The following is a 17,992-nucleotide window of genomic DNA, read 5'->3' as shown; positions in this document are numbered from 1 at the left end:
AAAAGTGATTCTAAAAAGTCCAACTAAGGAGAAAAATGCCTTTAACTTCAAATTACTGAGTGTGAATTTCTAAACGGCCATGCCCAAATACATTTGAGTCACTTGATCGAACACGAAGATTTTCATAATTTTTCCTGGAAAAACTTGGTAAAAAAATAAATTAAATATGTAAGACTAAAAACTTTTTGCATTATAAAATGATTTTTTTCCTTTTCTTTATTTTTCATTTATTTTTCACAAAAACGCTTGGATTTGTTTTATTTCTTTTAAGAAAGTATTCTGTTATTTCAATTTTGAAATTTTCACTAATTTTTACATAAAAATTTGAGCGGCAAAATGATTATTTTCCTTTGTCTATTTGTTCAAACTATTTCATTCAATATTCAACATTTTTTTACAAAAAAATGAATCATTTTCTTCATTTTATATCTTTTTTATTTTTGGTTTTCACTATAATTATGTATTTATAAGAGATAGCAATTGTCATACTATTTAGGAGATTATTATTTTGAATATCATTTTTCATTTATTGTATTTTCATTCGATTTGATTTGTCCTGTGGAGTGCTGTTTGCAAGATTTATGGATATTGGAGTTTTAAAAAATTAATTTTGATTAAATTACTCATTATTCATTACAAGTATAAGTGATACAGATTTATTTATTATGATTTCCAACATTTTACGTAATGACAAGCAATAATTAGGACAAAAATATGCGACAGAAATTATATTGGTCGCTTGTAGAAGACACCGTCCATAAATCAAACAATTTTCTCCATATTTAAAAGACAATCATTATTGTAATGCATGTTGAGTGGATTTAAGATTAGATATAATTAATAAATTTATTGAAGAATGTTAATGATCGATACTTAAATAGGTGATTCAATTTTTTTTTTTTCCATTTTGCAATTAAATCTATAGAGAATTGTGTTTTGTTTATATTTTGACTAAGGTAAGATATTTTAAATTTAATTTTTTGGACATAATAATTTCACAATTATGTGTTTTTGGGATATTTTTATGTAAGTTATGTGGGATAATTTAACTAATTTTTTTCTTTATTTAGTGAGACCATTATTTTACTTAATTACTTTATTATTATCAATTATTCGCGAGTGTGATGATGTGTTGAATATTTTTCTTTGAGGGTTAAACATTGTGACATAAATTAAGTGTGGATTTTTAAAAATTATTGACTCAATTTTATGATTTATTTTAAAATTTTTTCGTTTTTTTATAGAAATAACCCTATCATGAGATGCTCTTTACGTATTAGGGAAATAATTAAAATAATTTAAAAAACTTTTGATCTTGGGATAAATTTTGAACACATTCCTTTTATAATCTTCAAATATTTGACGTTTTATCTGTCTTCATTGTGAATGATTTTTCAACCCATTTTGCAATTTACATTATTGTAGACATAAAAGGACATCTCATCCTCCAAATTTTAGTGTATTAATCATTATTTTCGCAATTTAAGCGACACAAATAAAGAAGGATCCGGCATGGAACCTATTTTTGACAACCCTATGGACGCCAAATTCAGTTGGCTTCAATTTCGTGTTAATAAAATAAATTAAGCTGAGCCTTTAAAACTTCGAAGCGTAGCCTTCTTTATTTGTGTCGTTTGGGATAACATAAACTTGAAGATAATGAATTTTACATTGATCATACACAGATTTAATGTTTGAGCTTAAACTCGTGAGTATGAAACAAATGATAAAAAAACATTTTTGAAAAAAGATCAAGCTTTGTTTTTTCTGAAACAAAAGATTTTTTCAATCTTTTTATGATCTCTTCAACATTTTTTATGTTTAATTTTCTGAATGTATATTGTTTTAATGTTTAATGACTTTTACAAGGAGGGATTTAATCAGGAACTGAATAAAAATATTAAATCCTAAATAGCTGCACATCAACCTTTTTCATATGATTTATTTTCAATGCATTTTCATTATGGATTTATCTTCAACATTCATTAACTTTCTCATTTTAATAACAGAATTGAATGCAGAAATTTTTATAAGAATTTTAATCCTATAGGATTGATAAATAAATGAGAGAAATTTCCTAACTTTCGGTCAGATAGATAAGATCTATCTTAAAACGTTATTTACATAATCTCAACTGCGTCACCTTAGTTTTTACTAACTACTAGTTGCAGGATTTTTAAAGAATCTTGCTCGAGGCCGGATTTTATCGAATCTAGTCTGGAGTTAGAGTACCACGGACCTCGAGTTGGATTTTCGGGAATTTCTTCATCTTGTATTTAAATTGGAAATCCTGCAACATCATGACTATTTAGAATCTTCACATATCCTATACTTCAATAAAATGATGTCAATCAAAAATCAAATAATTTTCTGGCAACACATTCTTTAAGCAGTAAAATCTTTTTTCTTCATATGAAAATAAAATCTTTTCGTTTCATTATTTTTATCCATAATTCAATAAATAAGTCTTAAAAATTAAGGACGATGAATACACAAGCACAAAAAATAATTCCTTTTATCTACTAAAAACTAAATGAAATATCACTTTTCTTTTTATGGGACTTTTTATATTTTCTTCTTAATATATGTTTTCTGTCTTGAAGATTTCAATGAACTTTTAAATTTTACATTAATTAAAAAAGAAACTGTTTTTATGTAAACATAATGTGAACTAGAATTTAAGATAATCAAACCAAATATTTCGATTTTATATCTTCCAAGTTCACTTAAACCTACAAGCCAAAATCGAAAAAAAAATAACTGAAAAATAATTTTTCTCTCCTTAACTTAATTTATTATCATTAATTTGCCTTAATATTTAAATATCACCAATATCCTTGGACATTCTCGTATGATGTTTAATCTCAACAGACGATCGTTCACTACGATCATTGCTTCCAGTTTCACTGCGTGGTGCACGCGGTAAAAGGGGCGGTGGTATCGTGTCAATATTAATACCTTGCGATTGTGACTGTTGTGAATTAGTTGTCGTACTTGCTTGATCATAAAATTGTCTTTGTATTCGCTTCTGATATTCTTGTTGTTGCTTAATAAACAAACTAAGCCTATTAAGTAGAAATTGTTTATCATGTCCTTCAAGAACAAGCTGATTCTTGAGTACTTGAACCATGTGCTTGTTTGCTGCCGATACAGAATAATAATAGTATAGGAAGAGTATTAATACAATAAAACATGGAATGGCGAAAGATGATGTTCCGAAGAAGAAGATAATGTCACGTAAAACGACTGGTAATTTATTGAATGCAACAATGGCACGCTCCCAAACAGAATTAAGTCCACTAAATGGTCCACAACTTCTCGATGGAATAACTTCGGCGATTGCATAAACTACGGGAATTATAGCGATTGTAAAACTAAATAGTAGAATTATCATAAATAGTGAATTTGATCTACTAGCTCTATACAATATAGCTGATGGTTTTGAGTTTACGAGGCACGCAAATTTCTTTATATAGAACATAAAAAATATGAGTACAGCAGCAATGGCAGGCAGAAATGGTGCATAGAATGTTCCAAGCCAGCAGAGAGTCTGTGAATATACAACATCAAGCACATGCTTTGAAAGCTCAAAATCTATCTCGATGAATTTAGAAAATGCATTGTTCATATTACGTGCAATAATTGCTCGCGGAAAGTTTATAAAAAATGTCACAAAAATGTGCGTTACGAAGTCAACAATGAACAATTTGAAGAACTGCTGTCCTATAAAAGTTTCCCAGCATTGAGGTGTACCGTAACGTACATTATGGCATTCAACATTTTCAGAATCTTCATTTCGTGTTGTGATGAGATAGTAGAATCGACTTAATAATACAGCCAATGAGCTCAAACGTAATCCAATGGTACGAAATAGATTCATTTTGATGACGAAAAGTGGTGAGTATTGTTCAAATTGAATAAGATAGTTGAATAAGATTGGCACGAGCAAGTTAAAGATGACAATAGCTACGTATGGTAGAAATTCGAAAAATAATATGTCAAATTGTGCATCAACATCAGTTGTTGTCTCTTCACCCGATGTCAATTTCTTTACTTTACTCATGAAAACATTAAAACTACGATATCGAGTAACTGTTTCGAAATTGGGCTCCAGACGCATGAATGATACGTTGAATAGGAAGAATATGACAACACCACAAATCACAAGAATAACACATACGAAGAAATTAATTAACATACGTATAAGATAAAGTTTAATCATGATATCCCTTGTTCGATTATTTCTCTCGAACTCGTATCGTCTTATGTGCATTAGACTTTGAATTTCATTATAAAGTGCCTTATGCTTAATTTGTGCTGATTTTTCATTATGTAAACTAAAATCCCATCCACAAAATATTAAATTACAATATTGATAAAATTGTCCCTCGCCCTCCACAAGACGATCTTTAAATTCATGCGCAACAGCTTTGACGATTGCAACGAGTGTGTAGAGATAGCAAACTATCGTAACGATTATGTATGCGAGCGGTAAGTCGTAATAAATATCCAGATTGTTAAAAAATTCACGCCATGTTGTAAAATTTGTGAGATCTGCTGCTAGTGAACTAGTGCTATTTTCATTAAATCCCAGCAAAGCACTCATCATTATCGAAGATGAATTATGTTTCTCATCGATTGAGAAATTATCGTCTTTTTGACTATACATGTATGGGGAAGTTTGTTGCACATCACTACTACTGCTACTAATTTTACTCTTCCTATCTTGTTCTTGTTGACTATTAGCTAATGGATCATATCCATAAATTTGATTTGTATACATTCCATAAAATAGAAATGTCTTTTCCATAAATCCTGTACCTTGTACAATATGTAATATTGAAAAATCACTTCGATTATGCTTAATTTCATTATTGTACGCCTCACGACAACACTGTACTGTCGTATTTGAGTAGTACCATGTATCCTCATAATATCCATTATCTGAATTATTGACATTCGTTATCCATCGGGGTTTTAATTCGGGTGGAGCATTGATATCGCATGGTAAATCTTTTGGCTCATTCAATATGAGCTGAGGCAGTACAATAAACATGAAGATGATTGTAAAGATGAGAAGATTTAAAACCATCAACCATCGTAGAAATACAAAATATGCGACTACTCCAGTTCCAAAATTTCCCTCGATTTTCTTTAAAGATGATCGCCACAATTCCATTTTTGTGAGATATTCACTCCATTTTCTCATTATCTTCTGCCACGCTTTCCGTCTCTTCCATTTGATCTGCTCAAAGCCTTGCAATCGCAATTTTGTTGCATTCTAAAAAATTGTAACAAGAAAAAATAATTAGTTAAAATTTTTTGTAAATTTATTTATTCGAACCGACAGGCACCACTATCAGCGTCATCTTGGCAATGACTAACAATTAAAAAAATAAATCATTTCTACCGCTGCTCTCTTTCGCTCAAGTATTGTTGATGCTCTTATAATTATTTTCTATGTCGACTTTAATTTTCTTTCTGTAATTTTTTTTTTCTTAAATGCCGGGATGATGGTGCAATGACACACTTTAAACATACATCAATTATTGAATGTTAATGAGCGTCTGAAAGATTTTTTTTTTCTCTCTTGCTGTTTTAAGTATAAATGAGAGTATTAAGTAATTGCAAAATTATAATTAAAACCCAAGTACATAGAAAGTAATGCAAGCCTTTGATATAAAACAATGAGTAAGAGAAGCACTTAGTTCAATTTATAGATTTTTTCAGATATTTCATACTCAGGCTTTGAGGATTGGGGAAGCCGTAGTCTAATTCCGACCAAATGTCAAGTGTAAACCTTCTTGTACTTTACCTTGATATCGCTAAATATACCGCTGTTTCCGAGCTATATGCCGGGATCAGTACGTTAAAGGTTACAATATAAGCCTGTCCAAAACCCCTTGTTAGAAAAGTGGCAGCCTCACAATCAGACTAAGGATAGTAAGGTTTACAATCGACCATTTGCGAAATCAACATGTTCAAAGAAAGCAATACTCAGGCTTTAGTGCTAGACTATTATCTTACTAGCAACAAGTGCAATATTTAAAATTAAGATTTTTACCGGTTTTATTACAAAATTTATTTTTAAAGTCTATAAAAATTATCATCCTAATAAACTACAGATATATTGACGTTACCTGCTCAATTTTATTAGCAATATTTTCATTTCTAAATAAAAATTTCAAAGTATAGTTCAGACGATTCACCGAATGTTTACATAAAAATAAAATTATTTGATTTTTACAAATAAAACAGCGGAAATTTCAATTCAGTAATGTAATTTAATCTTCACTTTAGCAACCACTTGAGTGAACTAAATTCATCTCACCTTTCTCATTAAATTTTAAGTAATTTTTATTGAATGAAAATGAAGGAGTCACAAACGATTTTGACTAAAGAATCGCTCTCGTACTGAAATAGATTTGTTTCTATATTCACACCGTATTATTTACCGTTCTCAAAAACCCTTTTTTTGTTCATTTCCAAGAAGCAACAGATTTGATTTTTAAAATGAAATTTTAAATTTTTTTTACATATCGTTTAAAATTAATGGTGGACATGAGACACAAAGTTTCAATATATATAGTCGTTCTATGGTTTTGTGTGAATACGTCAGCGTCGGTTAACTAGCCAATTCACAGATTTTAGACCAAATACCTTCGACTAACATTTTAATAAGTATTTAAAAGCAGAGTGAAAATGTGATGCTAATGTTCAATTTAATGCTCAGCAATTTCAAATAAACGACTTAATAAACCATATGGATTCACTATCATATCTTTTTTTAACCTACGCAAAAAAAAATATCTCAAAAATTTCGCGAGATAATCTCACGAGTATGATTTACAAATGAGTTTTTCCTGTGATTTTTTACAGTTTGATGACGAGAAAAGTCTCTTGGCGACTTGATAGATACAAGAAGCTGTGCGATGAATTTTTCTTCGTCAGTTTGGCATGTCCCAATGCGAATTTATATGTGGTTCTTATGAAGTCTTTTACATAAGCCTTGATTTGAAAATACAAAACTGTCGACACTCGCAATTCAATTTTATTAAAAAAGTACTAATTTATTTTATTTTTAAATATTTTATGGATAAAATTAGAATTAATCAAGGTTAATGCACATAGTTTACTCACATGACTCTAAAATAAAATTGATAAAGCCACAGGCAAAAAATTAACAGACGTAGTGGTTTTTCTGGATCATGAAACCAGACTCTTTGGCTGTTAGGACTATGGCTTACAATGGAACGCTATGCACATTAAACACAACAACTATATGTAAATTTACATGAAAGACTAGCGAGAATTCATCATGAAATTCAACACTACAGGTAATTACACAAGAAAAATTACATTCTACATCTGGTTTGTTTAAAATTAATTGTATTTTTATTTTCAAAGAGACGATCATTAATTTTTCAACAATGTTTGTTTTCAATTTTGTCAAATTAACTGTTGAAATCAGTCATCAACATGCCCAAATCTTTCAACTATTCACATACTTAAATAATTTATTTTTTCACCTCATCATTGCAAGAGAAATTGAAGGAGAAAATGAGAGAAAGAAAAGCTGCTAGAAAAATTTGCAACTTAGTAATAAAATAAGCGCATTTTCAAATTTAATAAAATCATTAAATAAACCCATTAATAGTGACTATTATGATGGAGACAGAGCCGTATTCTAGGCGAGGGGAGAGAAGTAGCTTTGGACCGTCAAAATATTTTCCTCTTAAAAAATTTCTAGCAACGCTCCGAGATAAAAAAAATTTCTGAAAATCTACGGTTCTTTAACGTACTTACAACAATTTTACTAATCTCCCGATAAAAATCATTCTAAATTTTTCAAATAATAAACTCATTTTTTCATTATATCTATGTGACGACAAACAAAAAAAATTGCGCAAAACAATTTTGCGCTAAAAATATTTCGAAACCACAAGTGCCGTATCGTCAACAAAAATAAACATGAAATGAGAAGAAAAGAAAAATTTAAAAGTGCACAATTTTTTCTTATGAGGAAAACAAATCATTTTAACTCTCTGCCTCTCTTTAAAGAAAATAATCACATTCAACTACATCACTCACTGATTTTTTTCATGTATTTTGCAATTTTGATAAGTACACACTCGTTGTCTTACTATGCACGTGCTGATTGTATTGTAAACAAACCAAATTTAAAATTAAGAAGAAATGTGAATGAACACTGACTAAAAAATTATTCAGACTGAGGAAATGATCGTCAAATAGGAAATGAAATAAGAAAAAAATACGACAAGTAGTAGATGTTGTAAAACTACAAAGTTTACAGGAAGTGTGAGAGGTGAAATGCTTAACTGCATTTTCATTTTCGTCACCAGTTTCACTTATTAAAATGCACGAACTGTTATTTTAATCGATATTTTCTGAAATGTTCTAAAGCAACTCCTTAACAAATATCAATTCCTTGGAAATTATTCAAATGTTTTTGGTCACTCAGCACAAAAACGAAACTAGTTTTATACAACAAAAGATAATAAAAAATTAATAATACTAGAAAAAAAACTAAAGAATTTGTTGTTGCACATTTTTAATGACTAGAAACAATGCGGATTTTTGTCAACATATTGTTAATGAGGTATAAGCATTTTTGTGTATGTTAAAGTACTTTCACGTGAAATTCACAGATTTTTTTTGTAAAGAACTTAATACTTTTTATATGTTTTTACAGAACTCGAAGTTGTTTGGTTGTGTATGGAATCGAGTCCACTTTTTATAGATTTAGATTTAATTAGTTGGGAAAAGCCGTCTCTTTATTAAATACCAAAAAATTTAAAAACCAAATTTTACTAGGAGTGTTGCCTTAAAATGCCTTTTTTGCCTCTTAATTTCAACACAAATGGTAGCATTCACAATTAATAATTATTCTTTTTTGTACATTATGTATTCATATCATGGTAAATTTCCTATGGAGGAGAATAGATAAAAAGAACACTCACACAAAAAGTTCTCTTCATTTAAATGCAATGAAAAGCGCTTAAATGCAGATTTCCGTTGCCAATTAAATACGAGCAGTGAGAGCTTTTTATTCTCAAAATTTATCGTAACAAAATATTCATTAAATTATTACTTTATGCTATAATCATTCATGTAGTCATTCCCATGAGACTTCAACAACAACGAGTTAATGATTTATATTACAATAAATGCAGTATGCTTTTAAAAAGTGCCTGTATGTCTGCTTCTGAGTCGAAATCATAAACACAACATTCACTAGCTCACCTGTAATTGATTCTTAAGTTCACGTTTCTGAGCCATATGAACTGGCATCGCTTTAATTTCGCGAATTTCCTCCCACGTTTGACTTTCATTGATTAAATTTTCCGACAAATCGGGCAGCGTTGCCACTTGAATCTCCTGATATTGTGAGCCACGTCGAAACGTTCGCGTTGCTGTCAACGTACTGTTTCTACGACGTGTTGTCTTAAACTCCTGATGTGTTTGCCGGCCGCGTCGATTTGTAGCTATAAAAAATATGAAATGGAAAACAAATTATGAACGAATAAAAACATACAGAATATCTATTCCATAATTAAATTGAAATGGAAATATAAACAAGAGTTTTAGCTTGAATTTTGGATTATTAAAGAACTTTTAAGGCTCCGATTTTACCGTGCTCTAGGTATATTAATTTTTAAACAAAATTGCAGGCCTTCAGCCTTGGACGAACTATAAGGTAGAGCCCAAAACTGAAGGTCCGCCCATCTAAAATGTAGGAAATGTAAGCTTACGATTCTTGGTAGAACCTTTTCAAGAGTTTTATAAATTAATGTAAAATTATTTTAATACAAAATTTAATATCAAACACTTTAAATGTCTGTTTTATTACTGATCGAATTTTCCTAAAACAAAATCCTAAAATGTAAATATTGTCTTGATAAAAAATTTTCATTCTTCTAATATCAGACAAAAGCAATCACTCTTTGCTGCCAAACAAAACCCAGAAATCATTCGCAATTTTCAGCATTCTATATATTTTTATAACTTTTACTTCATTATCACAAATTGAATAGCAAACAAAAAACCCCGAAATTTGTTTATGAACAAATAAAGCCAAACCCATTGCTATCGTTGTAAATTTTTTCGGATTAATGGACATCGATTTATAATTAGAATTATTAATAATCAGAATGCATCAAAAACGCGTGATATTTATTGCCCGCAATGGAGCTATACACACCCATAATATTTAAATGAAACGAATAATATCCCAGCGACACAAATGAAGAAGGCTCCGCCATGGAGCTTTAAAGATATCGGTAATCCTCTTTTATTAGCACTAAATGGGTGCTACTTTTTTGACGTCTTTTTGGAATTGAAACCTTTTTAATTTGTGTCGCTCGGTATTGAGGAACTAGAAAACTCACCAACACGCTGTTTTGATGGCAGTAAAGTTGCAAGTTTTGATGGATCACGTTGAATATTATCAATATCTCCAGGATAACTTTCTTGATAAAATTCTGATCCAGCTTCTTCCCAGCCTTGTGCCTTACTCCCTCGTGATGCTTTCTTTTCCTTTCCACCAGACATATTTTTCGTCCCTTTATTTTCACTTTTTTATGTGTCTTTATGTTCGCTAACTAACTATATGTATAATATCGATGAAATAACTATGTTTTTTCGTTTCTTTTACTTTATTCTGTGAAGAACGTTTGCCTTATTTTTTTAATTTTTCAAGCAGGTTAAACTTATTGCTAGTGACTCGTACATAAACAAAATTAAATTTCACTCCTTCACATGTACTTTTTATTTTTTATGTATTTTTTAATATATTTTTTGTGAACTTTTTCCTCTTCCTTCTTCACTTCCCTCTTTCTATATTTGCAATATGCATTATTCCAAATAATATTAACAATGACGACACTTTGAGTATGCTATGGCTTCGATGAAAAACGAGCTGGAATGGAAAAACAATGAAAGACATTCATTTATGAGTTAAAACATATAAACATGATGGAAATGGAAAATAGTGGAAGAGAAAATAAATTGCAACTTTGAAAATGTTTCAGTCTCTTTATATTATTTTTTTAATGAACGTCATCTATGACATTTTCATGTGCTTTTGGAAAAGAACGAACGTTTGAAAAAGCCTTTATTTTATCTAGATCAGTGGTAGAAAACATGTGTACCATCAGATGTGCTCAGTTTCAATAAAATGCACTGTATTTTTTAATTTAATCCAAATGTAAGAATCGTCAAATTTTTCAAGAATAACTACGTAAAAAGCACGCAATGCGCTCCAATAATTCACAAAAGAATGATTGTTTACGTGTTGAAAGTTACAAAATTATTTGTTTGCATGTGTCATTTTATTTGTTCTTATTGTTTCATACTGGAGACTGAATTAAAAGAATGCACTATGTGCATGTAAATGATTTTAAAGTTTTAATGATGAGAAATATTTTCTTTCAAAAATAGTCGATTTAAAGTATGCCTGTGTGCCGTTGAAATTTTTTGGAATGTTTTTTTTCCATTAAAGTGTGCCGTGGCGAAAAAAATAATCTGATCAACACTAGATTAGAGGAAGCAAATTAATTGTTTTTGTATGTAAACAGAAATATCAGATTACAAATGAATGAATAGTAACAATCAAATATCAAGCGTCATTGGAATCGCAAAAATATCCTTAATTCTTTGAAATTCTCAAAAACAATGATTACAATGTTTTCTTCAATATACAGCCGACGGTTTTGTTTCAAAAAATGCTATATCAGGTGAAAAGATGATGAAAAATAATTAATTAGACTGACGAGGCTTTAACAAACAATTTCAATAATTTATTTTGCGATTTCTATCTAGATACGCTAAAATCTAATTTCAAGATCGAAGTGTCAACTAACACAAATTCATTAATTTACAGCAAAATCGTTCATGACGAAAAACATCAAACTACTGAAGGTCGTAGATTATGACGTAAGATTAACGATTCAATAGACATATCATCACATATAATGTTTCCTAAATAGAAAATTTTATAGTGCTAAATAAAATAGCATAGATCAAGCGATGGACAACAATTACTGATAATACTAATAATATATTGCTGCTTGTGATATATGATTGGAGATAGAACGAAGAATATGCTAGGTTAATTTTATCAGTATCAGTATTTTAAAATTGTCCAAATTTAAAATATAATTAAATTGATGCTAGCACAAAACAAAAATGTAAATGCGATAGAAAGTGCTATAAAGAAGATTAGATTAAAAACAATCACATGATGTCTCATGAGTTTGTATTACCTTTTATTCAATATTCTCATTCCATATATCCGACCTACGCATATTCGCAAGCATGAAACTCTCAAGTCTCAACAAGTCAGAACATATTTTATTTCCATTCCATTTTACACTTTGAAATATTTTTAAACAAAACATTTTGCTATAGTTTGCTTTCCTTGAAATTGGATTAGAAGTTGAAAGATAATTTAACTTTGTTTGTTCATTTATCAGTTTCATGACGCAATAAATGTGTCTTCTTCTTTTCAACGTGTAGATTTGAAAAATGAAAATAAAAAAAGTGATATGAAATTTGAGAATCGAAACAGGGGTTAAAGATGAATAGTGACAGATTGATTGAGACAAGTATGTGTCTAACTAAAATGATTTGTGAATCGCATTAATCTGTAATAAGGTTGCCCACCACTGGGTTTTACCTTTTCATTAATATCTGATTCCATTAAGATTGTCTAAGCTTGAAAACTTAAAAACATAAGGTTGCATTTTCATTTATCCATCAACGTATCGAGAAATGAAAATTATGACTTTTTTTATCTCGTCTGACAGCTTTTATCGTAATCGAATGCGACAGCACTTCATGCATACATTTTAAACTTTTTTCCATCCTTTGCTATCATTGAACAATAAAAATGCTACCTATTTTATATGATATTTAGCACGAGCCAAATATGTAAGTACCAGTAGGTACTTGAAATGAAAAAAATTATCAATTGAGTGTCTCAAAAATTATAAACAATACTTTTATCTATTTTCGCTCAACTGATAAAATCCATGTTTATTTTTATTGGCTGTTAATTGTACTAAGTATAAAGACGCTATAAAATTAGATTTTTTCTGTGAATCTTCCTCTTCTTCAGCCATGGTTGAGCACAATGAAATATAAATTGATGTAAATCAGATGTGATGTGAATAAGAGGATATAGAGTTAAAAATATACAATAATAGAATTCTTTTTATGTCTTTTAATTGAAGGGAAGCACTACAAATGTCACTTAGGTCATATTGTTTTATCACTAACAATTTAATTTATTTACGTACGAAAAATGAATATATTTATTTTTTATTTTTCAAGTATGTGATGATTGTAAGTCACCTATTGTGTTATTGTGTGGGATCTGCTATATTCCTGGCGATAAAAATGAAGAAAGTTTCGCTAAGAAGATGCTCGGTGTCGCTCGAGTATGTTTAGTCTTGGAACTTAACATTTTAATTATCTATTAGATTTCTATAAACGAAATCATGTAAACAACTTATTTTTGAATTTTTATGGTAAAAGTATTGAAATTGTATTGTGATTTTTATGTTCACACCATATACAAGTATTGAATAATTTCAGATTGAAAAATCAAGTTTTTGAATTTTTTTTGGGAAAACAAAGCAATACGGTAAATCACCAAAACAGACAATGATCATTCTCACTCAAGTTAGCGTGCTCATAAATATACTTCAACAAGCACCTTGCCTGTTCATTTTATGCTCTATGTCTATGTAAAATTTTTGCTTGACATTTAAAATCATAATCCAAATATTAATTTGAACACGTTTAAGGCGAGTTAAGAAATTGTCGAGAAAATTCTAAAATGTGCTATTTGATAACCCAACAAACAATTTAGTACCCAAGAAATCAAAACAATAGTAGTGCTGATTAGACTTTGAACATGATATAGACTAAATACATATTTACATACATGGCAGAAACAACCGTTCGGTTAAAATTAATAGCAGACATTAGTATATAACCTTTTAACCCTCATTCTTTTGCGAAAAACGACCTCAAGAAAATAAAAATTATGTAAATTTCAATAAACAGAGCGTCTAGAATAATTTTTAATTGAATTACAAGAGACACTGCAAATGGATAATTGATGATGAAGGGTATTGATCAGCAAAAAAAAGTCTATTGAATAACAAATTGAATGCAATTGTCATCAATTAACAACTCTTCAATTTGTAAAGGCTATTTATGTCATTTACATTCACTATCACTAATCTTAATTCCTATTTTCATTACGTAAAAAACTGCATCTCATCAATTTGCACTTTATCGTCTCATTTCACATTCATTTAGTTATCTGTTGTTCAATTTACATTGTGATAATGTGTAATTTTCATTTAATATTCACACACATCTCTCGCAGTTTTATGTCTGTCACTTGCATTTATTCTATATTTTTCTGTGTATCTACATATAACAAAGATGAACAATCTACGTTCCGCGGCATAATATTTTCCTACCAATAATGTTTGGAAATGTCATAAACTCTATACTATGTACGGTTTTGGTCGGGGTTTACCACTTAAGTAAGCCACAAAAAATGAAAGGTTGCCCACCACTGATCTTTAACAAGATAATATTCTTTTCCCTGATTGTCTGTCTTGAGTCTAATCTGGCGAATAAAATTCATGAATTAAAAACAAATCGGAATACAGGTCCGAATGTTAAAATTTCAAAACAGCATTTTTATCTAAGCATTCAATAAAAAGGATTATCTCCAAAATATTAGGTTAGTCAGATCACTTGAACAATAACAATAATAATATAAAATATCGCGCGCACGAGCAATTCATCATAAAATCAAAGTTTTTGTTCCTTTTTAGTTTCTTTGTCATTTCATTCAGCGCTTCTTAGCCCCAAAAATAAGAAAGGAAACCGTGTTAAATAAGAAGAAGGAACAACGTCGAGAACATAAGAAAATGATAGAAAATATGCAAATTATTTTTAGTTTGCTTACGATGTCACAAATAGGAAGCTTACATCATGATTCTAGACCAACATGTATATGTGAGATTATTATTAAAAAAATTGGCGTAGGTCCATTCTATAATTTACTCAGACAAATAAGTAAATATTTTGGTTGCCGACAAATTATTATACAAAGAACTTTGTATGGATTCTCGCAGCGAATTATGATCAAATGTCAATGAATGTGTGATAAATTGAATAGTCACAACTTAATGAGAGATGGCTATGGCGTATTTTTTAGCAGACAATTTTTAAATTGCTACAAGCGTGTGTGTAAATTTTTTTAAGGCTATTTGCAAATTACGTCACTTTAAGTGATATGTTACTTTTGTTACAAAATCTGTTTAGAGAAATAATTATCTTGATAGCCAAATTGTCATCTTTGTTACTAAATAAGTAGCATTTATAAAATTCATTAATGTTCAAAATCAATCTAAACGATGATAATACGATGAAGATATCAGTGGCACAAATGGTAGAGCGTTGACCTTCCCATACAGACAAAATTGATCGTGTTTAACAATGCTTAATTATATTGGTTGAGTTTACGTTTGAACACCCTCATTCAGCCGGGTCTCATTGTCTGCTAAGGCTTAATGTCAAATAAACTGGGTTGAATCCCAGGTCATGCCTTATTTCCGAATATTTTAATTACGAAATTTGGCTTGTGTGTCGAGTGCAGCCTCTAATACACGAGGATGATTTTCCATGCAAATTTTTTCGCACGCCAATTATAACTAGGTATTAGGTCATCATTTAGAGGGGGAGGGGGAATTCAATAGTTTGTGTCACTTTCGTTTCTGTACGATTCTTTCAAAAAACCTTGAAAATGTAATTAAAGTCAAAATAATTATTAGTTCTAATATATTTTTGTCGGCAGAACACAGGTTCCCCACCATTGTAATTAATTGTCGCGAAAAAGACACTGCATTTATTCAATATTGACATGACTACACAAATTCGTGAAATTTACTTTTATCTTTGTCCATGACCTATTCTAGTACAATATCCATACATATTTTGGCACCAACAACATATTTGGCATTAAGTCACTAATTTTACAAAAAAAAAAAATATGGAGAACATTATTGATTGTTCGGAACTTGAAACAAAGTAAAAGCTGACATTGTAATATTAAGACCATTTTTCCGGTTTTTAAAGATGCATTGCCTAATTTGTTTGGTGAATTCAAATCATGTCACAACTTAAATTTTGTTTTTCACTTGGAAATAGAGCGGAAAGTTTGTGTAATGAATTTCATTCAAAATTTGCTCATATCCAGAATTAGTCATTTGAATATTTGTAAAAAATATCCAAAAATAAGTCGCACATCTGTATTAAAATGGACACAAACGGATTTCCACAGCAATCAATTGACAACTAATTATTATTTTGATTAGAGTTGTAATGTTCGTGTTTATCACATTCCCACATGAATTCATTAGTCACCACGAACTGTCGCCACCAACTTTATTTCGACATACAGAAAACGTGAGCATATCACTATTTCAATACATATTTCATTCAATATTCATAAATACTCAATCAGCAAGTCAACATATGATTTTTTCTTTTTTCTTACGTTTGCAAACATGAATGAAAATGTTCACCTTGTGTACATGTACACAGTGCAGTAAGGGAGGAACCACAAAGAGAAAGGAAGAAAAAAATCGAAACTTTTTCACTATGCAAGTAGTTTTTCATGAGATTAATTCCTTGACTGTGTTTTTAGATTGTTTCAATCATTTATGATAGTAGAACTGAAGGCTACACTTGACATATTTCAGATTATTTTCAAATTGAGATAAAAAGGCACTTAAAAGCATAGATTTAAGCGCAACATATTCATTCTAATTTTATCTATCACATGAACCTTACCCAACTCATCCTTGAATTTTCATTAGTCCGAAAAAGTGGATTTTTTTCTTGAGAGACATCTACATTTTGTGACTTTATTAACACATAATAATTACAACACAATTCACAAATGAAGACTTCAAATTGAATTTAATATCCACTAATTCAAGTGTGAATCATTTTTTCCATTCTTTTATTTTTTTATTTTTTTCGTACCGAAAATTTTGCATTAAGATGAAAAAAGTTGAACTTTTTTTTTAAATATCAAAAAAGTGTATGAAAATAAAATTTCAAGCACTAACTTTCATATTGAATCTGATTGAATGGAAATTATTGGATGAATTTCACTAAATTTATTATTAAATTCTACGCGAAAACTTAATTATTTATTGTTTTAAAATAAATCCGTTCAAAAGCAGAAAATTGATTCTATCAGTCGATTCGGACTGAGTATCACAATTCAGAAAAAAATCGAGCATTCTGTATCTTTCGAAATTTTGTTTGTGTTGAAAACCGTTACGGATTATTATTTTTTTGTGCCTTTGTGAATTTTGCTGAGTAGCTGGGTTTTGTTTTTGAACGTGTATGCATGGTGTATGCTTACTTGTAAATTATATGAATTTATGTACTAACTGTATTTAGTGGTTAGAACAGCGAAAGGCACCCGAATTTAACTTAGGGTGGTCTGTACTTTTGTCTATCTTGTTAAGACTCAAGATAGTTCAAAAGAGTCCCCAATAGTGCCAAACTTAAAAGTGTCTTGATTTTTTAAGAAAATCTTCCGGTTATCCTAGACTTCCTCTGGAATTAAATCCGAGTCGTAAAAATCAATTGGCCGGCACTCAAACCACTAGGCCGCTGCTGGTTTATCGATGTTTACTCCCAAACGTATAGATTTGTAACAAAATCATAAACTTGAAACCAAGTTTTGTATTCCGTAAATGGCACGGAATCATGCTCTCAAGAGTTTAATTATACTAGATGAGGACTTTCGATGTCGACAAATGCTCAATAATTTTTATTATGAATCATAAGTTTATTTAAAAAAAGAATATCCACAAATACGTTTAATCATCACCTGTTTCCCATCAATGAATAATACTGCTTAAGA

At 29.8% G+C, this 17,992-nt stretch overlaps 1 protein-coding gene across 2 annotated transcripts; it reads right to left on the bottom strand.

The window, feature by feature from the left end:
• Positions 1 to 251: 251 nt before the first annotated feature.
• Positions 252 to 17,171, bottom strand: LOC139096036 (transmembrane channel-like protein 7). 2 transcript variants are annotated; one of them, XM_070647655.1, is made up of 4 exons: positions 16,903 to 17,171; positions 10,410 to 10,939; positions 9,265 to 9,506; positions 252 to 5,281 (listed from the first exon to the last, which is right to left on the bottom strand). In XM_070647655.1, the coding sequence occupies exons 2-4, from the start codon at positions 10,570 to 10,572 to the stop codon at positions 2,819 to 2,821; spliced, it is 2,868 nt and encodes a 955-aa protein (XP_070503756.1). In that variant the 5' UTR covers positions 10,573 to 10,939; positions 16,903 to 17,171; the 3' UTR covers positions 252 to 2,818. The 2 variants fall into 2 exon arrangements, with proteins under 2 accessions (XP_070503756.1, XP_070503757.1); XM_070647656.1 differs by lacking the exons at positions 9,265 to 9,506; positions 10,410 to 10,939; positions 16,903 to 17,171 and adding an exon at positions 7,141 to 7,263.
• Between the last annotated feature and the right edge of the window lie 821 nt (positions 17,172 to 17,992).

This window comes from Chironomus tepperi, unplaced genomic scaffold (assembly GCF_022539635.2).
Source record: "Chironomus tepperi strain 1889 unplaced genomic scaffold, CSIRO-AGI_Ctep_v1 contig_376, whole genome shotgun sequence".
Classification (NCBI taxonomy): Eukaryota; Metazoa; Arthropoda; class Insecta; order Diptera; family Chironomidae; genus Chironomus; species Chironomus tepperi.
This window is presented reverse-complemented; position numbering and strand designations above follow the sequence as displayed.